This window comes from Streptopelia decaocto (assembly GCF_964273445.1).
Source record: "Streptopelia decaocto genome assembly, chromosome: 24".
NCBI lineage: Eukaryota > Metazoa > Chordata > Aves > Columbiformes > Columbidae > Streptopelia > Streptopelia decaocto.
In genome coordinates, this window is record NC_138679.1 from 1,795,247 (window position 1) to 1,819,587 (window position 24,341).

At 47.8% G+C, this 24,341-nt stretch overlaps 1 protein-coding gene across 3 annotated transcripts; it reads right to left on the minus strand.

Annotated features, from left to right (window-relative positions):
- Nucleotides 1-785: 785 nt before the first annotated feature.
- DAZAP1 (DAZ associated protein 1) lies at nucleotides 786-23,987 on the minus strand. 3 transcript variants are annotated; one of them, XM_082072423.1, is made up of 12 exons: nucleotides 23,823-23,987; nucleotides 19,185-19,225; nucleotides 18,580-18,746; nucleotides 18,200-18,265; nucleotides 17,595-17,702; nucleotides 16,115-16,163; nucleotides 9,514-9,596; nucleotides 6,305-6,458; nucleotides 4,668-4,697; nucleotides 4,093-4,233; nucleotides 3,259-3,441; nucleotides 786-1,376 (listed from the first exon to the last, which is right to left on the minus strand). In XM_082072423.1, exons 1-12 carry the CDS (start codon nucleotides 23,852-23,854, stop codon nucleotides 1,204-1,206), a joined length of 1,227 nt encoding a protein of 408 aa, XP_081928549.1. In that variant the 5' UTR covers nucleotides 23,855-23,987; the 3' UTR covers nucleotides 786-1,203. The 3 variants fall into 3 exon arrangements, with proteins under 3 accessions (XP_081928549.1, XP_081928548.1, XP_081928550.1); XM_082072422.1 differs by having other exon boundaries at nucleotides 17,595-17,705; XM_082072424.1 differs by lacking the exons at nucleotides 9,514-9,596; nucleotides 18,200-18,265; nucleotides 18,580-18,746; nucleotides 19,185-19,225; nucleotides 23,823-23,987 and having other exon boundaries at nucleotides 17,595-17,706.
- Nucleotides 23,988-24,341: the final 354 nt, after the last annotated feature.

The window sequence follows — 24,341 nt, forward strand, 5'->3', positions numbered from 1 at the left end:
CGTCCTCTCTGATATCTACACATGCCCCCGGTAGCTTGTCAGAACGCGCTTTCACAGCACCCGGAAGCCTCGAGGTCAGAGAAAGAGCAGCACCCACCATCACCGCGACCCCCACGCCAAATCCGCTCCCGGGCAGACGCGCCAGCGCCCGGGGGGCTGCTCGGGAACCGGAGCGCTCTCGGGGTTACCGACTCCATTCCGGTGCCGGTAGAGCGCCGGTCCACCGAGGCACAGCCTAAGCCTGCACGCTGGCATCAACACGTGAGTTTCAAGGCTGCCAATGGATTTCTCACGAAAACACAAATTCACAAGAAACTTTTTTTCTCAAAATAAAAAAATAATTAAAAAAAAAATAAAATAAAATGGAGACAGGCTTGTGTTTCTAATCCAAATGTACTTCTCTTTATTCAAACCAGGGGTAATCACTGGTTAGTGCAAAACGCACCTAAACCTTTTTGCCTGAGGGAAATCTACATCTTAACAAGGCCTCCGTTAACCCCGAACGAAATCCACAGAGGATTTGAAAGCGTTTGAAGCGCAGATCTAAGGCTGCGCCTCCTAAGTGACTCTGTGCGTCGACACGTCTGCACCTGCCTTGTTACCAGTTCGGCACCAGCGGGTAACAACAGCAAAATACACTCAGTAGATTCCTTTGAACTCCCAGAGTTTCTGAACCAGCCGCCCCACCACTGCAGTCGGGGCGAGGGGGCTGCGCTCACCCTCACCGCCAACAGTGCCAACGGAAACCCTGTTTTAAATTAAAAAATAAGCCAGCATACATAGTAGAAAATTTCTCTTAAAAATTTCACAATCTGTAAATGTATATATTTTTTTTTTTCTTTTAAACATAAAAGTTTACAATATACGGTAAAACAAAGGCTCAGGAAAATAATTTCAAAAAAAAGAAACCTGAAGTTTTGAATTAAAGCTGAAGACATTTTTAAAACCCTGTAGTTTGAACCAGTGACATTTTCTTTATTTGTGCTGATGGGTTAGAGAAAGGAAAATGTTTAAAAACTGCAGTCCAAACACCCACAGCTTTGCCTTCAGAAGCCACCTTCCCCCAGCCCACCCCCCAAAAAAAAACCAAAGAAAAGGTGTTGTTACGTTTTTCTGCCATCAAGTATGTGATTGTCACAAGTTCAGAAGTCTGGGATTCCTGGGCTCGCCGGCTGCAGCTGCTCTGCGGGGACAGAGCGGGCGCTAGCGCCGGTACGGGTGAAATCCTTGCACGTTGTGGTTCTGTCCTCGGCCGAAGCCGCTGCCGCCGGCCGGGGGGCCGCTGGACGGCTGCACCGAGGGGCCTCCGTAGGGAGGGGGCTGCTGGCTGGGGTCAGAGAATCCTTGTCCGAAACCACTCAAGTCTTGTCCATACCCTGGGGAGAGGGGAAGAGGCAGCGTCAGCTCCCGGCCCCATCGCACGCACGAGGCGGCGCAAAGTCCAAACCCCACGCTGCTCCCGCCCCCCGTGCGCGGCCTCGGGAGCAAACGCCTCGATGAACACGGGAGGGCGAGCAGCTGCTTTCACCTCCCTGCACGGGAGAACAGGCCGAAGGCAGAGCTGAGGTTTTGCTTTCGGGGTAACCCTGCCCAGGCTGGTAGTTGAGCTATCACGTTACGGCTGTGCAAACGTGAAGCAGCTTGCAGCTCTGCTGCCAGCTCCTCCTCAGTTGGTTTGTTTTGGGTTGGGCTTATTGCCTAAAAACCAGTACTGTCAGGTTCAGCAGAGATGAAGGGGGAGCAAGGAGGTTTTTCCTGCGGTCTCCCAGCTCCTGTCCTGCAGCAATGGGGCTGAGCGTGCAGAGCAAGCGCGCAGTCACGGCCTCACCAGCTGCCCTGGGTGGGGAAGCACCTCCTGCACCAGAGAGACCCTGGAGAACACAACCTCCCCCTCCCCTTCAAAAAACACAGCACTGTTGCCTGAGTATATGTTTTAATTAACTAACCAGCCTCTATTTCAATACTCAATTAAAAAAATGTAAATTTAAACATAAGGGGCAAAGCTGGCAAAGCAGAAGCCAGAAGGTTGTGATTACTGTCCCCGTTCTCCTTCCTAATGGAACCCTGGGTCCAAAGTTGTCCTTGGAAAGAACAAACACTCGCTGGCCAGCCAGGCTACAGCGGATTTGTTGCAAGTTCAAAACACAAAGGTCCATTTGATTCATTCTCCCTCAGTTGGAGGAACTCGAGCAGTGAGGCCGCGATGTGGCCAAGGAAGAGCCAGGCGGCTCAGAACAAACCCAATCTGGGGATACGGAGAAAGGGTGAAGACGAAAGATACGCTGGAATTCCTGCTGCCAGCAGGCAAGACAACTAGATGTAAATTAAGGACACTGAGAAATTTAATAAAAGTTCCTGTAATTAAATACGACTCTTAATCATAATAGTGGCATCAGTGCAAGCCTCTGCTATGAAAGATGGTATTAAGAATCCTAATTACTAAGTACGTTTCTGCAGTTCTGCTTCTCTCTATGCAGGCTTAAAGCAGGCTTAGCTCTCTTAATCCAAAACAAAGTCTCTTAGCATGTCTTCAGTATTTCAATTTCAAGCTCTGCCCGTCTCTCAGGACTTGCTACCACTAATGAGCATTAAAACACATCTATCGCAGGCCTCTATTAGCTCAAAATGCTAATCCAGTCATTTTTTCAGACAGAGATAAGCAGGCAACCCAAAATACACTTTAACTGTTTGCCAAGGGGCGAGGCTCAGAGTGGAGGGGGAAAATCAAGCTGTTCTCGCTGTACTCTGCAGCATTCCAGCATTAAGTGGTGGAAACCACGGTTCTGCATTTGTTTATCACAAAGGAAACCTACAGCATAAACCTGACCAGCCAGACATTTCAGCACCCGTTGTTTTCCCCCCGCTTTCCTGATCCTGATCCCCAGCTCCGCGCTCCGAGCCGTGCTGAGCACGCCGGGTCCGCTGGGTCACATCGGAGCCTGAGCTCAGCTCGACCAGAGGATGAAACCTCAGCGAACAGCAGCGTCATTAACACCTCGGCTGCGAGTTCTCACTTCAGCCAGCTGATACACGTCTGAAGACAATTTCACAGCATACAGGCAATATTTTAGAGTAGATTATGAAAACACCCTCCAGCTAGAACGCTGCGTGAGCGCTGGCCGCCGCACTCCCATCCCTGACAGAAGCGCCTGCAGCGCTGGCGAACTGTTTCTGAACGCTGACTTTCTCCCCCAAGTGTCAAAGAAAGGCAGGAAGGGGAGACATGAAGCTGAGTTTATTCTCCGGGGGGTTACTTACCAAACTGACTATAGGGGAATTCTGGCTGAGCAGTTGGGGGTTTGCTCATGTCCTGAGTTGCCTGAGATGGTGGTGGCGGCGGCGGGAAGGCGAGCGGGGCTGCCCCCGGCGTGGCGGGCGGAGGGGGGACTCCAGGAGGGGCAAACTGGTCAGGCGGAGGAGGTGGAGCACCGTAACCAAAACCTGTGGCAAAAGACACCACAAACACCATCAGGACTTCCTGCATGGCTTGAGCATGATAGAATTTAAAAAAGAAATACTTATAAGTCTATTAAAACCGAAGTGTTTGTGAATTTGCACGCACACGCGAGATGTGAGGAAGCAGCCGCATTACTCAAGGTCTCAGGAGGAAAAGATACCCCAAGATATCCCAAACAAATGGGATCTTCACAGCAGAACGAGCGACTCCAGCTAACTGGGTGCCGTTCTCTGCCTTCTTTTTTAAAGCAGGTTTGTCACCAGACTTTTGAAAAGGTGGCCTGAGAGATTAGGTACTGAAATCCTATTATATTTCCAGTGCCAGTGGTGACCTTAATTCCTTAAGCTCCTCTGAAAATCCCAGCCCGCGTCTGGCCCAGGTCACCACGCAGCCATCTCTAACTTTTCTCTCAGTAATAAGGGTACACGATAAATCTAAATTAATTCAGTGACACAGATGTAGAGTAGAGAACCTAACAAATGATTCTTGCACCCCAGAAGGAAGGAAACCCAAGTCAGTGGCAAAAATACATACAGCTCAGAATACACAATTTAGGCAAAACTTGTAAGGATGTTTGGGGAAAAAACATCCAGAGAAATAGGAGCAAAAGGCAGGAAGGGAACTGTGTGACTTACTGAAGGGCGGAGGGGTGCCGTAGCCCTGCGGAAATCCCTGCGGAGGGGGGAAGCCTCCGGGAGGGGTAGAGACGATGTAGGAGGTGAAGGGAGGCGGCGGCGGCGGAGCTCCTCTGCCCGGGGGCGGCGGGCCGTACCCCCCTAAAATCACAGAGACAACAACAACCAAAGCGGCTTCAGGAGGAAAAGCTGCTGCTTAAGTCAGTATCCTCTAGATGGGGTAAAGCTGTTGGATATTTTCACATTTCAGACACAGTCTCAGCTGTCTATGAATTCTTTCTTTGGGAAATATTTGTCCTCCAATGTCCCTACTGTAAATAATTGCGGTTTAGAATGTAATTCCTTGATAACGAATGAGCGTGGTTGCCAACTGCAGGCTGTACGTCAGCTCCCATTACTGATTTGGTAAGAGCACACTATCTTCTCCTTCGTCCTTTCAGGACAAATTCAACCAAGCTCTTAAATGTAGGTTAAATACTACAGGAATCCACAAAATCACTGTTAATTCTTAAAGAACCTGCCCCCCGGTTCAGTGGCATTTTTCTTTTACAATCGGTCCCATATACCGTACTTACCAATTGCCTGTCCAGCTGGCACCCACATCCCTAAAACAGAACAAAAAAGCGACTTATACGGGCACTGAAGCTGTGTACTGTGCAACAGGAACGACCACAGACAGCCCATCCTGCTCTGGCACGGGCTGGGGACCCTCCCAGTGTCCCTTACAGATCTATTTTTATGGTCCTTGGTCTATTTCTGAGTCTGTAATTCTGAAAAGACTCAATCATTCAGCAAATAATGCACAGAGGAGACGCCAGTCCCCAAACTCGTGTCAGATGGAGCGTTCAAGAACTGCGAGAAGCTACCCTAGTATAATGAAAACCCACTGAGAACCGCGGCAGACTACACATCCAAAGCATTTTTAATACGCTACCAGGTTCATCCGAGTTATTTTTTACATTCTTGAACCATAAAAAACCATCATCTTCTGCATTTGTTACAGCATTAAGATTGAAAGATAAATGCATTTATGTTTTCCATTAATCTTTCCAGTAGATCAGATATCGTTTTCTCGACAAATAACCACATTGAAAAATAATCTACTTTCTCAATTTGCGCAGTTGCAGATTAGCACATCTGGGCAGAATGTCAAAGCCTCAGCTGCGGCTTTCAAGTTAATAAGCACCATGGGGAAACGAGCAATCCCCGCGCCGAGGTACCAGCTATTGTAGCCAGAGATGAAGCCGTGACGCTCCCTCCAGCCCCCCAGGTGAAAATTTCTCATCTATCAGAGCAAGCAAGTTCTGTTCTGTCAAACGCAACTCAATTATAGCACCGGATTTCTGCACAAGTTATCGAAACTGTCTTTGGATGAACTCAGCATATTTATCCCGTCTTTGAAATCTTGTGGGGGTTACAGCCATCAAACCCAAAACACACGGCTGCTCCTTCCAGCCCTGAAGGCTTCAAGCTAAATCAAGAAAATTAGATGCAGTAAGTGCTCCCCGGCACCACTGCCAGCCCCATAGCTGCTTGTTATTTTTCCAGACTACATTAAGCAATAAAATCCAAAGACAAGACCATCTGTTTTTCCCTCATCCCTTTCAAATTTTCCTTTGAAACTGCCTCATCCTTGAAAACCTGGATTTCAACACAATTATTTTGTTAGGGTCTCAGGCACGCACAATCCCACAGCTTGAGCTTTCTCAGCGTTCCCAAAACCCAGGTCAGTTCTGTTTGGGGAGAGGCAGAACCAAAGGGTCCAGGTGATGCTCTGCTCGGGACATGTGATGGACTCTGCACAACCCACCGTCTCCTGCACCGTGAAACAAAGGGTTTGGGGCAAACGGGTGAAGGAACAACCTCAGCACACTCGGGGAGGCCTGATGTGTGGCATTTTAGTGCTGCTACCCGTAATCCAGCAGGGCCATCCCAGAATGTCAGGGGTTGGAAGGGACCTCAAAGCTCACCCAGTGCAATCCCCCCATGGAGCAGGAACACCCAGCTGAGGTTACACAGGAAGGTGTCCAGGCGGGTTGGAATGTCTGCACAGAAGGAGACTCCACAACCCCCTGGGCAGCCTGGGCCAGGCTCTGCCACCCTCACCCCCAACAAGTTGCTTCTCATATTTAAGCAGAACCTCCTGTGTTCCCATTTGCACCCACTGCCCCTTGGCACGTGCCAGTAAGCCCGAAGTGGGGGTGCTGGGTACCTTGCGGGCCGTATCCCTGCTGCCAGGTCGGCGGGGGCTGCCCTGCCCAGCCGTTGGCAGCGCTCGGCATGATGCGGCTTCCCCACTGGCTGGCGCCGGCCGGCCCGGGCGTTTGGCTTTTGCTATCGCGGGGTTCTGCGCGTTTCACCTCCACCTAAACAAAGAGAGGGAGCGTTCAGGAGAGGTGGGGCGGGCCAGGGAGCCCCCCTGCCCCTCACACACACCCTTCGTTACGCTTAAGACTACACTTAGCATCTTATGACTTACGGCTAAGTACTTAATTATTAAACTTAAGGCCAGTAATTTAAAATGTTTCTCAGGTACAGTATATATGATGGTAAGACATTACGAGTCCTACTGTTGAGGTATTTCATGTAAAGCACATCCTACAAATCACTGTTCCATCATAGCACAGTATTCAATGGCTTTAATCTTAAAACAGCAGTACCCTCTTACAACGGCTCTTCACTTAAAACGAGCAGAATCTTAAGCCATTTATATACTAATTTAACACTTAAGGCATGAGTTACAAAGACGACATTTTCAGTAAAAAACCTTGGAGTAAAGAGCACGCTCTGAAAAAGGGTACTAATGCTTTAACCATTCCAACGTGTTCGGGGTTCGTTTGAGTTACAGTTTAAACCCACCCCAGCTAACTGCAATTTCAGCTCTGCTCATACCTGAGAAACACACAGTCGTTTGTTTCGGTTTTTGTTTGCTCGTTTTTAAACTTAGGTTTTTATTTAAATGTCTAATGGAAGATAAAGACTTACCTTCCCCAGGCTAACGCTTAAAGAATCTCAATTAACTCAAACAATGTCAGAGGGAATGGATGTGATAAGAGAATCTTACATTACATCTAACAAAAAAGTAAACAAACATGCAAGTAATAAAAATGGACAGTTGAGTCAATAAGAAGCAAATCTTCATACTGTGTTAAGTCAGTGACAAAAGCCCTCCTGTTTTTAAAATTAGTAAGCCACAGCGATTAACTTATTTTATTCAAAGATAAAGTGTCCTAGTGTTCCGAGCCATCGAGTAAGTGCATTTGACCTACTTAAAATAAGCTGCACATTCAATATAAACCTCTCTCTCTCTCAAAAAAAAAAAATCCACTTTCTGATTTAATGAAACACTCTCAGCCCTCATGCATGCTGAATTAAAGCCTTTCTTATTTTATGATTAATTTTAATGGGTGCCAGAGTACAAAGAAAATAAATCTCAATCATCAATGGGCCTGAGTAGTATGGAAAATACAGTATTCAGAATTCTTCCTGCCATGTCTTAAAGCCCATTCATGTCAGAGAACAAACAGGAAACAGGCGCCAGGCAAGGACACCCCCTAATGCCCCAAGGACAGCAGACATGACAGTCACCAAATCCCCTCCAGAGGCACCGGGGGATCCTTCAAAGGGCTCCAATTAATGAGTCTTAACACATCTGCCCCAGGGGACTCAGTTATTGCTTACAAGAGCACAGTCCTCCTTGCAATCTTCATTTTTTTCCCTTTCAACAACATATGGATTCGTTTCAGCAATACCTTTTTAATTACCAAAAAAAAGAAAGCGATACCATTTTTAAAGCGGGCATTAGAGGGAGCGGAGTATCCGGAGCTCATTAATCTACGTGGAAGAATCCCATTAATTTTTCAGCGAACTGCCAAACCGAGGACTGAAAAATCCCTGCGCGATACTGCGAGTGAGGTGAAAACTCCCCACCTGTCTAAAGCCCGGTTGACACCAAGAAATGAGGCGTCCCCATTGCTCCAAGCTGAAAGAACAGCCAATATTTCTGCTTTTTATGTCATTGAAAGGGAAAAACAACAAAGGCAAAGCAGCTGCACTGCCCTGTGCTCCCATTTCCAGCCTCCTTTGTGACACAGCTGCTTGTTTACAAGGTTTGGGGCAGTTTCAGGCAACTCCAAGGAGAGATGTGGGATGGATAATTCAGATCCACACCGGCGCACGTTTTCTGCTCACAAACGGGGCACAAAACTGCGCGCGGGAGGAAAGCGGAGGGAGCAGGAGCTGGTGCTCGTGATCACACCAACATTGTGCATTCAGCAGCAAACCAGCCCGCCCCTCCACCCAAACCAGCTCACAGGAATCAAATCATCGTATACTGCATCACTAACCAAAATCCCACTGATACCAAGAATATATCCCCTGCTAGCTAAAGAAATGCTTATGAAATATCAGCTCATTGAATGACTTTAGAAGACAATGCAAAATGATACAACCTAATAATTTCAGCGAAGGGACAGTATCCTTGTGTTTCTATTCACTCTGAGCATAGCAGTTTTAACACTTCAAAAATTGTGGATATTATAGGGTAAAGCTTGCAAGGAATCTACATTTACAAGAATTTCCTGTGGTTATTTTTCATTAAGAACCTGTTATTTTCTCTGTATAAAACTTGGGTGTCCTGCAACAATTTACTTTGCATCTATGTTGTTTTTCCACAGGTACAAACATGTTCCTTGCTGAGAAACATCAAAGCGAGCACAAAAATCCCTCCCTATCAAACACTTGTTTGCTGACAACACAGTATGAAGATGAAACAACCAGAGGTCACTTAACTGCATTGTGGTTAAATACTATATAGAGTACGTGGGTTTGTATCAAAGTTTCACAGTAAGTGACCCAATTTTTTTAAAAACCAATCCTTCACGATGTTTTTATGGGGTTTTTTTCCTCTCTTTTCAGCTTTAAGATCATATAAAGGAGATTGTCTCGCACCGCCTCAAAATTGGAGTATCAAATAGACATCTGAAGGAGTGGTAACTTAAACCAAGCCTTGAACAACTCCGATTTCATTGGGATTCTGGTTTTTGAACAGCTACCTCCCGTCCTCGCACCCCTGAGCGCTCCAAAGCGAGGCCGGCACCGTTAATCCGGTGTGGTGTTAAGCTCTGCCCCCCAGGTCTGTCAGCACAAGGCCTCGCCCAAAGAAACCAGCCCAGCCTAAGGCCTCAGGCCTTGCAGATCTGCGGCTTTTCTCCAAATCCCAGCCCCAAACTCGCTGCCTCTCTCGCCCCTTTAAGCCACTCCGAAGACTTTCCCCACCTTCATGGATAAAGCCTCGAATTTGGATGCACACGCTGTCCCGCCTGAAGCTGAATGAGCTCTTCAATTTGACTCGCCAGTGAAATCGCGAGTTGCCCAAGACTTGGTTCTTTCTTAAGGTAAAATAAAACTACAACTACACACTTTTTTGCCCATGATGTCGTGAAAATGCATGTTGACAGCCTGGTCCACTGATTGTTCGTCCTCGAAAGTAATAAATCCAAAACCTAGCCAACGACGAAGAGTGAATCAAGGTAGCAGGGTGTTGTGACACAAAACAGGATGATGAACAGTATTAGGGGCGGACCAAGGGTTCAAGCAGGGGTTTCAGATAACGGAGACTTGTGTTAAACTTTCAAAAGAAGTCAATCTGAGAAATTGCAATGGATACTTCCTGGAATTAGGCAATTAATGCCTCATCTTGATTTCAAACATGCAACTTAAACTGAGATTTTTAACTATCTTTTAATTTGATTTTATTCCTAACCCACCTACCAGGAAATGGAAAAAAAGTGCTAATATAGTCATAAATACAACTGTGCCACAGGATTAAAACCAAAATACTTGTGGGACAGCAGATTAAAGTCAAGCAACTTTGCTGCTCCTATCTTTGATCCAGACTAGGTTCCCAAGGAAAACGTCTTCTGTCCCTCTTCCCCAAAGCTGCAAAGCAACTTCCTCCCATCCCTTTCCCCGTCTTCCAATTAGGGAATATTTTCCGTGGAAAATAAGAAAGTTGTCTTTGAAATGTAGCTGTTAAAGCATGAGAAATTTTACCACTCCGTGGATGAATGAGAAGCTTCAGAAGCTGACAACCTAGATCAGAGGTTCTCAAGTTTCCCACACCTCAGCAAAGCACATTGTGGCTGTTACTCCTTCCACCGCAGCAGCCCCTGCCAGCTACAGCAGTGCTGCTCAGAGCGCCACACTTGCCGTCACATCCCTTCGTCTGTTTTATTCCTTCTAATTTTCTGCTGCTCTGCTCTTGAGAAATCCACGCGATACTTTCTAGTCCCTCTTTTTGCCCACGAACAGCGCTAAGTGCTGCAGATCCCTTTGATGTGGCCACAGCCCTCGGTGGTGGCGGCTCAGCCGAATGCAGCAGCTTTTCAACAAGGGACCCTACGGGTCCAACGCCTGCAGAAGACGCCAGAAAACAGGCAAAGCCCCAGGACTAAAGGGCTTCTTGGGGTGACGCTTTGAGAACCACTGCGCTCAGGTTGTAGCTGCCGATACTGCCGAGAGAGTGGCAAAATCGTGGTTAATGCCACCGAACACGGAGGCTGGTTCATGCCATCAACCACTCGCTGCCGCTGTGACAACCCGGTCCCGGGAAGGTCAGGACACATGCAGTACATAAACTGTGCCATTCTTTAGATTAGCTAAGGGGAGAGCAATCAAAATTAGAAAGAAAAACAAGGTGCGGCATCAAAAGCATATGGAACATGGATGCATTTCTGCTTTTCTGAAACCCAAGATTTCCCCCTTGGTTTGCATTTTGCTTTGCAGCTAGTGCTGACAGCAGCCATATATTGCTCTAAAGCGTTAAACAGAAATACAGTATCTATAACAGTTAGTGTCTCTCTGAGCTTATCCAACTGGGTTGGGTAAGCCCAAAGAGGCCTATTGTAGAAAAAGTTTATATATATAAAAAAAATACACAAAGATACAGGCCAAAATAGATTCCAGCAGGTCAAATTCTGCTGTCAGCAACAAGAGCAAAAGACATCACTAAAATAAACTTAAAATAAAAAGGAAAAAACTTAGCATTTCCCACACACAAGAGACTGGCAGTATAAACGAAGTTTGGTTGAGCTGTGATGAAAGCAGCCTCAAAGCTGAGAGCAGCATTTCATCACAATATATTTGTCTGAGGTTAACTAGAAATCTAAGTATTAGAGGCAAAAGAAAAGTAGTTGTATTTAAATCACACGCTCAGTGTTACAGCCTTTATCTAAAAAGGCGTGGGGAGGAAAAGGGATGGATACCGTCTACAGCAGAAGGCTGCTCGTTCAACTGGATTCCAAGACCGAAGGAGGGGAACAGACCGTGGTGGGGATGGGGCTTGGAAGGGGAGAAGGAAAGAGAGGAAGAGGTCACCGAGGAAGCCAGAAAAAGGAAAATGAAAAGGGCCAAACGCCACAAGATAGGGACCAGTGAAGAAATCGGAACACAACACACAGCAAAACTCCACCAACATTAAATTTTAAATACGCTAAAAGGGATGAGGTCCCGCAGCTGTATTTTCTGAAGGACAGGACTCTATTGAAGACTGAAGAAACTAATTGCATTTAGCAGGAACCCAAGAGGACCAGGGAACAGAGCAAGGATGCTGGTTCGCAGCCAAGGGGAGGAAGAGAACAAACACAGCAAGAACCTGTAAATTACTTCCCAGCTGTTGGTTTAGCCAGGAATTGAAAGCAGCAGCAGCAGAGACTGCAACAAAGCCACTGTTTCTTTTAAGATGTAAGGAGGCTGCGCTTCTGCTCGGGACTCTGCAAAGAACGGGGATGAAAGCAGAGCGGGGAGGGACTGCGAGGAGCCAGGATGACTCAGGTGCTCAAAGACACCCCGGCAGCTCCTCAAGGACATCGCTGTGGCTCTGCCGCCAGCCCAGGCTGCTTCCCGGGAGGAGCTGGAGGCTGGCGGATGCTGCGGGGATTACAACAGGGAGAATTCTTCCCTCCTCCCACCAGCAAACTAGTACAGAATCCCAGAATGTCAGGGGTTGGAAAGGACCTGGAAAGCTCAACCAGTGCAATCCCCCCATGGAGCAGGAACACCCAGCTGAGGTTACACAGGAAGGTGTCCAGGCGGGTTGGAATGTCTGCAGAGAAGGAGACTCCACAACCCCCCTGGGCAGCCTGGGCCAGGCTCTGCCACCCTCACCGGGAACAAGTTTCTTCTCAGATTTCAGTGGAATCTCCCTTGTCCTATCACTGGTTGTCACCGAGAAGAGCCTGGCTCTGTCCTCCTGACACTTCCCCTTTCCATATTGATCCCTATGAATGAGTCCCCCCTCAGTCTCCACTTGTCCAGCTCCAGAGCCCCAGCTCCCTCAGCCTTTGCTCACACGGGGGATGCTCCACTCCCTTCAGTATCTTGGTGGCTGCGCTGGACTCCCTCTTATCCCTGATATGCCTTGAGATGGCACCAGTAACATGCAGTAAGGGATCTGCTCCAAACGCGAGGATAACAAAGGTAACAGAAGGTGGTGAAATTCAGAATGATACAAGCAGAAGATGGCAGCGAAGCGGCTTTTTGAATGTTGTAAATGCTCTCACGTTAGAGGACGGGGATGGAGCCAGCAGGGCCCTGTGCCACAGAGCACAGGTCAGAAGGGAAGAAGGAATGTGTTGTGATCAGGAGAACCCACCACAGACTCCCAGCTTTCCCCAGGGACTCACAACGCTGGTTTTGGAGATGACAGTTAGTTACCACGCTACGGAAAATAATGTAATAGAGCAAATGAAAGCCAGAGCAACAGGATTCAAGAACACTGAAGAAGTCAGATGAACTAAGGGAGAAAGTATTCGGATGGAGACAGAGAGGTTCCCAAAACTGGACACGTCTGCCCTTCTGCTTCGAGCTACCACCAGGGAAGGGGACCCAGAACCCCCATTTAGGTATAGCTTTAAGCAGAGAAGCCATTAATTGAGACCATGATTAATCCAGACCAGGCAGGATGTTTTAGTACCTTTTGCTCAGAGGCTGCAAGGCTGGGATTAAATACTTCAAAGATATAGATGATACAATAATTACTGAAATATTTCAGAACTTCAGCCCCAAATTGTGCTCAGATGCCCGTATCTTTGTCTCCACTGCCTCCTCTACTGAAAACCAGATGCTCTGGAGCATTTTTATAGATGAATTTATGTCCTACTTAAATAAAAGATATCTGTTGAAAGAAGATTAAGATAGCTAAAGCAAGAAAACAAAACAAAAAAACAAATATATTGAAACTTCGTTTACACTCCAATAAAAGACAAAGCCCGTCCCTCCTCTGACTGTCGAACTGGCCTGTACCTCTGTGATAAATTATCACCTAGAGAGAAGAAATCTAAAGAGATATCGTTAATCACAGTCAAACAATTCACAGAGAGAAAAGAAAAAAAAAGAAAAAAGAACTTACTTAACATTACCGTACTTTACTATGAAACACTTAAATATGTCACTAAGGATGTATGTCTAAATTAAAAATAAAACTAAGACTTAACAGCTTAATAAATATGAAGTGAAGAATATATTTCTTAATAATGAGTCAGAAGAGAAATGAAAGTTCAGATGGCAAACTATTCTCGAGCATGTAGAACATGCTACAAGGTGGTCAGTGCGACTGAGCTCCGGTATTTAAAATATTGCCTCTTAATTGTCAAACAGATGGCGGATGCAATGGAAGGTGGATGACATGAGACTTGCTTCATATTTTGACCAAAGGTTCATCGCATTGGTAAACAGCCTAGTGATGCTTCCAGCTTTGTTTGGGTTTTGCTTGGTTTGGTTTTTATTAAAAAAGCCATCTAGCATACAGGGATTATATGTCCCAATCAAAAACTATGTATTTCAGAATCACAGAATCGACTGGGTTGGAAAAGACCTCAGAGATCACCAAGTCCAAGCCTTGGTCCAGCTCCAGTCCATTGACTAGATCATGGCACTAAGTGCCACGGCCAATCTCAGTTTCAAAACCTCCAGGGCCGCTGAGTCCAGCACCTCCCTGGGCAGCCATTCCAATCCTGACCACTCTCTGCAAATAATTGCTTTCTAATCTCCAGCCTCAATTTCCCCTGGCAGAGTTGAAGCCCATGGCCCCTTGTCCTATTGCTGATGCCTGGGAGAAGAGCCCAATCCCCCCCTGGCTAGAACTGCCCTTCAGGTAGTTCTAGAGAGTGCTGAGCTCAGCTCTAAGCCTTCTCTTCTCCAGACTAAACAAGCCCAGCTCCCTCAGCCTCTCCCCATAGGGCTTGTGTTCAAGTCCCTTCCCCAGTCTTGTTGCTCTTCTCTGGACCCGCTCCAGCACTTCAATCTCTTTCCTGAGCTGAGGGGCCCAGAACTGACCACAATACTCCAGGTGTGGCCTCCCCAATGCAGAGCACAGGGGAAGGATCACTGCCCTTGTCCTGCTGACCATGCTCTCTTGGATACAGGACAGGACACCATTGGCCTTCTTGGCCACCTGGGCACACTGTTGGCTCATGTTGAGCTTCCTGTCCATTAGTCCCCCAGGTCCCTTTCTGCCTGACTGCTCTGCAGCCACTCTGTGCCCAGCCTGGAGCGCTGCAGGGGGTTGTTGTGGCCAAAGTGCAGCACCCGGCACTTGGCCTTGTTGAACTTCAGCCCATTGGAATAGGCCCATTTTTCCAGTCTATCCAGATCCCTTTGCAGAGCCCTCCTGCCTTCCAGCAGGTCCACACTCCCTCCCAACTTGGTGTCATGAGCAAATTTGCTGATGATGGTCTCAATCCCCTCATCTAAATCATCAATAAAGATGCTGAACAGGACCCTCCAGCCAGTTCTTAACCAAACAGAGAGTGCACTTGTCCAAGCCATGGGCTACCAGCTTTTGCAGGAGTATATGATGTGAGACAGTGTCAAAGGCTTTGCTGAAGTTCAGATAGACCACATCTACAGCTTTCCCCTCACCCACCAGCTGGGTCACCTGATCATCAAAGGAGATCAGGTTGGCCAGACAAGACCTGCCCCTCCTAAACCCATGCTGGCTGGGTCTGACCCCCTGTCCATCCTGAAGGTGCTGTGTGATTGCATTCAGGATGATCTGCTCCACAAGCCTGCCAGGCACCGAGGCCAGGCTGGCAGGCCTGGAGTTGCCAGGGTCAGCTTTGCAGCCCTTTTTGTGGATTGGGGTAACATTCACCAATTTCCAACCGTATGGGACCTCCCCAGTGAGCCAGGACTGCAGGAAGATGATGGAGAGCGGCTTGGCGAGCTCTTCCGCTAGCTCCCTCATCACCCTAGGATGGATCCCGTCTGGTCCCATAGACTTGTGAGGACCCAGATGGCTCAGTAAGTCACCAACTATTTCCTCCTGGAATACAAGGGGGCTATTTGGCTTCCTATCTCTGTCAACCACCTCCAGAGGCCAGTTGTCCTGAGGGCCACCTGTCTTACTGGTAAAAACTGAGGCAAAGTAGGTATTAAGTACCTCAGCTGAGGGCTGAATTAGCTCAGGAAGTCTTCTATTGATGTCCCTCACCCTGGCCCCAGGACGGCAGCAGACCTCCCCGTGGGATGGGAGAATTATTTTGTGTCCTTTTTTCTTTATTTTTAAATGAAGCAATTTAACCAAAACAAAAAGCATATAATGGATGGATTCTGTTCTGTTCTCAGGTTCAGATGCACTCTGAACTGGAGCACCCCCCCATGCAATTACAGACATCGACACACCTTTCATGTGCAACAGGAAGAAACTCTGCCTTTCCCCCCCATAGCACCTTAAGCCACAGGAGTGGCTCAAGAATCAAATTTAATTCAATAACTAGCAAAAGAAAAGAAAAAAATCCACAAATGAACATGAAACATCTGACCTTAAATGCACAGATACCAACTAAAGCTGCAGATGAAGAGTCTAAACTTGAAGTGGTATTTGCCCAGTGAATTATTCTTTTTCCTGAGGCAACGTAGAAAAAACCAAAAAGTCTACCTTTTGTGATGGTGTGAAATAGTTTGCCATCTGACTATAGGAGAGTATGAAGAAATTTCAAGGACAAACTAGATCAGCCTTTACCTCGGGGCCTCTGTTTCTCTGCGTCATAGATCATGACAACTTCAGTGACCTGGAAGAGAGAAGGGAAATTCTACTCGCTCTGCGACCAGGGGGCGGCACCCCCAGCACCACCAGCACCCCCGGCCGCTGCACCAAGCGCAACCCCAGGCTGGATGCAGCACAAACCAACTGGGGATATTGCTCTTCAGGGGAGTTTAAGAAAAGCCTGAGCTCATCTGTTCTGAAAAGCTGCTACACTGTGGCCTTTACGGTCTCATCACAGTTAAGGTTTTAATCCAGCGTTATGGGCGCTACACTGTTTATAGCCTCACTATAGCCTATAAAAAAACCCCCAAAGGTTTCTGTTTTTCAACATACTATTCATCAGTGCAGCTTCTTAAAAGATTATTTTTTCCATTTTTAAACGTTTTCACTCTCAACATGAAAAGCAGCTTTAACTGCAAACACATTAAAGAATTTCCACCGCTTCTCTGAATTACTTACTTGAATATCAGTGTGGCACAGAGCACCAGTTAGAGATTGATGCTGTAAATAGCATTACAAAAACCGCCTAAGTTACGCGAGATCAGCATCAGTGCGACTTACAAAAAAGGAAATGGAAAACGCAAGCCATTCAAGGGCTTAAAGGTTTTCATCCGAATAAGCATCACTGTGGCCAGAAAACATATAGAAGAACCCCAATTTCTATACTATTGTTAAAGTTCTACTACTTACTTTAAAAAGCACTTACACTTAATGGCTGTTGCCTTCTACATTTGGTGGAATTAGCTCCACAGCTGTGGAACATGCTCCCCCATTTTTATTTACAAGTCTACTGCAGCCTTTCAAACTAAAGAAACAGTTGTTAGCCATTGCCTTTTATATATTTTAAATATTATCTTAATCAAATTTTAAATACTGTACTGCTGATAAACTTAGAGATCTTAGGGAAAGGTGATTTAAAATAAATAAATCAAAACACACTAAATGCCACTCAAAGATGGCAAGTTCATGTCAACTGGCACAGTCCTGGATTTAACTCGAGCAATCTTGAAGTTTCTCAAACTAGTTCACAGCTGAGTTGAATAGTTTAGCTCAGCAATTCACCATCTTGAAGCGGTAACAATAGTTGGGATAAATGGAAATTAAAACTACGAAAAAAAATCAGGAGATACAGTCATTTCAGTCCAACGTTATAAACTGAAATAAAACCAGGTGCATTAACATGAGTACTAGTTTGTCTCTAGGATGGAGGGTTTTGGGACAACCGAATTCAGTTGATTGTAGATGATGACTTAAGCAGCAAATAAGTTACATGTCAGAGCAATAGATTTTGACAGACACCGCGATACATTTCAGGATGATGAACGTTTACTACAGTTTATCACAAAATGCTTCAGTATGTCCCTAGAGCAGTTTGTCTAAATTAACCCCAAATTTGACAGCTAGACAAAACCCGAGCAAAGGCAGCAGGGGAACATCGCGCGGCCCAATCACTCACCACTCCGAATTTCTTGAAGTATTCCCTGAGCTCTGTCTCGCCACAGTTATGAGGAATCCCACCAACAAAAATTTTATTTGATTTATTGTTATCGCTCCTGGATCCTTTCTGCTGAATCAGGGAGGAGAGGAGAAGGAAAAGAAATCATCTGTCAGGAGGACAATAAAGTTGGCCACTTCTGCCATTTTACACTTGAGAGGAGCCATCTCTGGGCCCCAGGTCTCCTGCTCATTAAAGTGAAGCAACTGCACGTTCAGAGCGCAGAAGTTGAGTGTTCAGTTATAACCCAAACCTCTGTTCTTCAGAAGATCAGAGAACCAGGACTGTGTTCTGAGGCCATTTACTCACTTTATGATGAAATCACACGAGCCTGCAGGGTGTGGAATAGGCTGGGAAAGAGCGGCAGCCCTGCGAGTGCAGGGCCAGCAGCGGCTCCACCGCGGGACAAACAACCGATATGACACCCACAACTGACCAACGCAGACACAAAACGTTCATTAACACTCAAGGCCTGTGTACTGACTCTTGATTTTAAAACAAGGATACAACCCAAGGTAAGCCAAAACGTGGAAAACAGGCAGGATACACCAAATATCTTTCCTTACCCATCCTTCCTTCGGTCTTGTCCTTTCTGGCTGCATCCCCCTAGGCGTACATGGCTTTGGATCAATCTGGAAGAAGTTCCAGTTTGGTCAGATCTCAGCGTGCTGAATATCGTTCTAAAAGTCACGTTTACAGCAGCTGAACACAGCACTGCTGAAATCCAGCTCCCCAGATCAAAGCTAGCGTCAGTACATCGCTTCTACAACGTGACACCAGCCACTGAGTTAAAGCTGTCTTACAACCATTAATTATAACCAACAACAGGTTACTTTTACACTATCCAGCCTGCAAATAAGCAAACCAGGATTTCAAACAGATCTTTGGAGCAGTCTGGAGAAAACAAACCAACACGTACACACAAAAAGCCACAAAAGCAACTTACATTTCGGCCGTCTAATGTATGAGGTCTACTGGCCAGTACTGTTCCCACACAGTTAGGATCTTTAAATTTGACAAATCCAAATCCTCGAGACTGGTTTGTTGTTTTGTCTTTCATAATTACACAGTCTACAACTTCTCCATACTGGGAGAAGTAGCTACGAAGAGTTTCTGTTAAGAAAAAAGCATATATTAAACAGAACCAGCTACTAACTTTACCAGGCTGTGTTCACAGTTGTAACACAAAAGATAAACAACTAAAATTCAAACTCATGCTTTGAAAATTATTACATTTTACTTCCTCTAAACAAACGGTATATACTGCTTTATTTCCACTCACACACCAACCCAGCAGCATCACAGTAAAGCAACGATGAAGAATTGTTATCCAAGCTGACAAAAACTTCAACACCAAAACCAGATGGAAAATATAAACCCCAAAGTGATTCATATATATTTGAACTCTCTCTACAGAAGATTTTCTTGGTTAACAGGAGAGAGCAGCACAATCCCATCCGCTGTTCCCTGTGGCTGCTCCAGAGCTGGGTGTCTGTCCGGGATTTCCTGCTCGTGAGGCCTGGCCCAAGGGCTGCGGAACACGGAGCTCACCTTGTGTCGTACTCCAGTCCAAGCCACCCACAAACAGTTTCCTGCAATGGAAGCAAATCACAGTTTTAGGGCACTACACCACAGGTGCTTCAGCTCATTTAACGCAGGAGTCAGCTATTCTGAAGAGGTCTGCGGTACCGAGGCCTCCAAAATACACTACAAAGCCTGTTCTTCAGGAGAATTCACTAGTCTTTGTGACAACGATCTTCTCTTTCATGAACAGAAAAGCCCAAGTTTCTCCCCAGTTCTGATGTCCAGGTATTAGAGAAGGCAGTGTCGCTTTGAGAGATCATTACAATAGTCAGAAGGGAAAAAAAACCTACATAGAACATCACACCAAGTACATTTACCTCCTCTTCTGCAGCAGAAAGGAGTTCCAGCACAGAACACTTCATAGTTCAGAAAATATGTAAAAGCCTCACTGAAATGATTTGGAAAGTGATCTGGGAGCACCATAACAGTCTTTCTACCTGGTTAAGCCCACACCCATCGCAATGGGACGGTTGGGTTCCTGTCAAGGCCTGGACTGTGGGCGCTGTGGTACTTACAGGAAAACAGCTGCAGGGTCCACGCGGTTCCAATTTAGGGATGAAAACAAAATTCAAAGCTTCTGAGATAAAGCAAACTGACAGAAAACCAGACATCCTAGTTGAAGTACCCAAGTTCATTCCACTGAGCCCACAGGCTTCCTTAGCCCTCTGTTCTCACACTACTGTACTGGTAAAGTCCTTAAAGTGCTGTTCAAAACAAACAACACCCCTCCACCCACTCCTTTTATCACCCATTCCTTTTGCCACCCGGTCCTTTTGTTATTCCCTCACCTAGAAAGACCAGTCAGAATCACTTTTGTCTACCATTATCTTCTAGTTACATGAAAGCAAGAGTACAACTCCCAAGTCCAAGTCTAAGAGAGAAGGCAAACTTGTGAGGCAAGTAGCACTAATTCAGCTATTAGTCATTAAACCATCTCACAACTTGGAGATATCTCCAAATAGATGAGAAAGTCATGGCTAAAACCCAAACTGAACCCCACGCGTGAAACTCAGGACAAATGAGATTTAATACTTCTTCTGAAAGAGGAGCCAAATCTGAGCCATGTCACGCCGGAGCACACCAAGGCCTCGCCAAGCGCACGAGGAGGAGCAGGGCGATGCGACACCACCAGCTCTGCAACTCCTTATCAGCTCCAGGGTGTGACAAAACGGCCATGCAAAGTCACTTAGTACATAATCAAAAGTGAGTTCAAAGCCACCTCAACACTTGGCTCTTCACAGTACGAAGCAGCAACTCAAAAGCTCTTCCGTTAATAGTCTTATGGGTCTGCACAGCAAGTTCTGGGGTAGTTTACCTTTGGAGGACGCCCTCAGTCCTCCAAAAGGAACTGCAGCCTGCTTGTCTTCTGCTCACCCTCAGTACAGCTGAAATGTGGCTGGGAATTAGTGCAGCTTCACTGAAACTGAGAAAGTTGAGGTTCTCCTAACAAACAAAAAAATCAAACTTCCTCCCACCTGCTTTAAGAAGTAAGAAATGGGCCACACTGCACAGAGGGCACCGGCGAAGGGACAGCCCTGCAGCCCCGGGGCCTGCGCGGGAGGGAGCGGAGACAAACCCGCGGTGCTTTTCACTTTGATTCACTGTGATCGGCACCACGTCGTGACCCTTTGCAACAGCCAACAGCGACTGAACCGCGGCCTCAGAGCGCACAGACACCGCACGTGAAAACAGGGGGGGACTAAATTCTGTATGACGCAGCACCCGCAAGTCTTGTTCCGTTTAGGCAATTTTATTTCTAAGTCACTATTTGAGAGGTGAAACAAATTGTACCTTAAAAAAAAAGGACCAACTTATGCAGACATCAAAGCAGCTTCTTGAGCACCCAGACAATAACCACACTGGTGTGCACGGTGCTGCAGCAGCGGCTGCATCTGCTCCTGCGTTATCAGAACGTGTCCAAGCGCAGGCCTGGCCGCTATTGCTCGGCCCACAATGACCACGTTTTTCTCAAGGACAGGAAACTCGCTCCACCTCCTTCCCCTGGCAAAGAGCTTCTCGGGGCATCGGGGCAAAGAATATATTCAGCACCAGGCAGTTTTCAGCAACAGGTCACTTTAGTGACAGGCAAAGCTCAGACCCCCGTCCCTTCACCACTCTGCACACACAGAACGTGCACAAATCCATGTGCTGCTGCCTGTGCCATGATTTTCAGGTAAAGTGAGTTCTACAAGGAAATAACTTTATTTGCTAAGAGGAGAGGAGAAAGTAACCAATCCCGTGCTATATTCAGATTAAACTTTTGATAGCCCATTAGCGGCATTTTCTCAATCAACTGTATTTTGTGATTTTTTTTAAACTAAATTTGATAGCTTGGTGTGTAAGATCAATCTAAAAATACCAGCTGTATTCTGACAGAACACTGAGCTGTCTGCAGGATTCCCTGACATTAACAGTCATCGACACCTTCCAATTCCATTATTATTTGTAGTCACCCTACATGGATTTAAACAAACAAAAAAAGCCGGGTTGCGTAAGGTCAAGCACAGCAGCTGTATGTAAATACACGGCTTCTATTTGTGTGCACAGTATAGAATGGGAAAAGCCAGGGCTGGACACACTGAGCAAACCAAGAGTTAACTAATCCCGACCTAACCCATAGATTTACACACCTGGCGAGTGGTCCCTGCCCACACTCACCTGCATCACCAGCCTCTTCCTCAGCTCTTACACCCGCTGCCTCCCATCAAACTTGGCATTCAAACAGCTTGTGGGTGGTTATTAAAATCACGCCATCAGCTGGAACCTGCGGCCGCCACTGGCCTCGCACCTCCCGACACTCACCTGGGGAGCCAGACGTGGAATAACGACTCTGCCCAAGTTACAGGCCATAAAACGAGTTTCAACCAAGTTTCATGAACTCACATGTTCTGCTTCAGCTGGCTCTTGACAAAATTTTACTTGCTAATTTACTATTTTCTGCCATAAATGTGTCTGTCACTGGAACGGCTAACCCCAGAATTAGTAAGAAAGCATGCAAGGGTATTTTTAAAGTGCCAAAAACTCAACAAAAGCACAAACTCTTTGCCTATGTAAAATAACCTGGCAGTTTGACCAACATCTGTCATTTCTCTTAGCACCGTCCAATGAACTACATCCTGTAGGACACAACGATCTCAAGAGCAGCACTTTCATTTTGTAATTAGTACTTCAGACTATTTTGAACAATGAATAACACAAGGCCCTACCTACTCATACTGACATGACTCCAAGGCCTACAGCCTCCTAAGTATTATTTAACTTCAAATCCCCGTCTAGAAAAGCACTTACATTTGTAGCTTCCTATTCAGACACCTTTCAAACCAGAACTTCCTTCACACAACTACAAACAGTTGACTAAACTGCACTTAATTCTACATTTTTCACTTGGGCACTTTTGGGGGAGGAAAACAAAAAGAAAATCACCATCTCTGATTAAAATCCGATCCTTTCAAATCTGATTACAACTCAAAAGGATCAAAATCTAAGCGGTGTGCAATGGGAACGAGCCCTGGGCCCGGGATGGGAGTTGAGGGTATTTTCGGAGTCCGTCGCAGCCTGTGCTCGCCACGGCACACAGCTCGTTAGGCACCAGACAGTGATTAAGGCCCAGGAGCAAATAAAACCACTTTCTGAGCAAAACCTACACATTTAAACGTGCCTTGCGCAACACGTGCTGTTTGTAGCAACACGTTACATTCAAAACGGTTATCCCGCCTCTCGGATTTTTAAGACTATACAAATTAAGAACACACAGAGTAAATAAGCAGCTTAGTACGCGCTGGGACATCACGAGAAGGCAGACGGGTGCGTGTCCACCGCAGCTCCAAACGAGGTGACCAGTTTACATGCTGTGCCAAAACTTGCAGTGAAAGCTAAGCAGCCCGTTTTTTTTTTTTAATTATTATTTTCTGTTTTCAGTGCTAACATACCGAGTCTCCAGCCTCTCCATGTAAATGTCACAAAGCTTTAGAACACAGCACCGAGGCAGAATAACATTAAAAACGTCCCCGAAGAACCAGACCCACGGCAGGGTACCGGTTCGGAGAAGCCGCAGGACGGCTGGGAAGCCTTTAAACGGAACGCAGCGCTTTCCTGCCTGCAGTTCAGCGGCGGAGGGAAGTTCGGCCGGGCAGCTCCGGGCGGCGGGGGCCGAGGGGACGCTCCCGCCCGCCACCTTTGTCCGGGCGGTCCCCCCCCGGGAGCAGCCAAGGTCCCGGCCCCTCTGGCCACACGGCGGGGAAGCCGTGATGAGTCACGGGCGTGTTTCACACCCCGTTAGCGGCGGGGACGGGGGAACAACCCGCGTGTCCCCCCCGGGGTGCGGGCGGGCGCGGGAAGCGCGCGGTGACCTTGGGCGCGCGCACCTGCCGCCGCAGCCCGGCGCGGGCCGGTCACGTGAGGGGGGAGCGCTCCCGGTCCGCAGGGCCCAGCATGGCGGGCGGGACCGGCGGCGAACGGCGGGACCGGGGGGGGAAAGCGTGTCACCCCCGCCCCCCCCGGAAGTCCCGGCGCGGCCCTCGCCTCAGGGCGAAGGACAACGGGGCCCGGACCCCCCGCCCCAGCGCCTCGTCAGGCGGCGTGTTCCCCCCCCGCTCCCCTCCTCACCCGATCTCGTCGGCGCCTCCCACGCTGTTCATGGCGGCGGCGCCTCGGCGGTATCCGGGGCCGCGCCCGGCTCTTCCCTCCGGCGGCGGCGGCACCAGCGGCAAGTGGCGGGCTGCGGGCGGGCGCTCGTCGCCGTCCGGCCGTTCCCCGTTTCCCCCCCCCCCCCCCCGCGCCTCCCGAGCTGCGCAACGGCCGCCCCCGGCCCGGCCCCCCCCCCGCCGCGCGCTCGCGCTCCCTCAGCGCCGCCAACCGCCGCTGCGCGCGCACCTGCCCCCGCTACGGGGTCTCCGGGGCCGCGCCCAGGGAGGGGCGGGGCGGAGCGGCGCGCGGGGGCTGACGGGACGGGCAGTCCGCCCGCACCACGTGCGGCCCGCGGCTCCGCAGGGTCCTACCGCCCCCCCGCCCGCACGGAGCCGCAGCCCTGCATGGCCCTGGCCATGGCCCCTTCGTTTCCTTTCCTTTCCTTTCCTTTCCTTTCCTTTCCTTTCCTTTCCTTTCCTTTCCTTTCCTTTCCTTTCC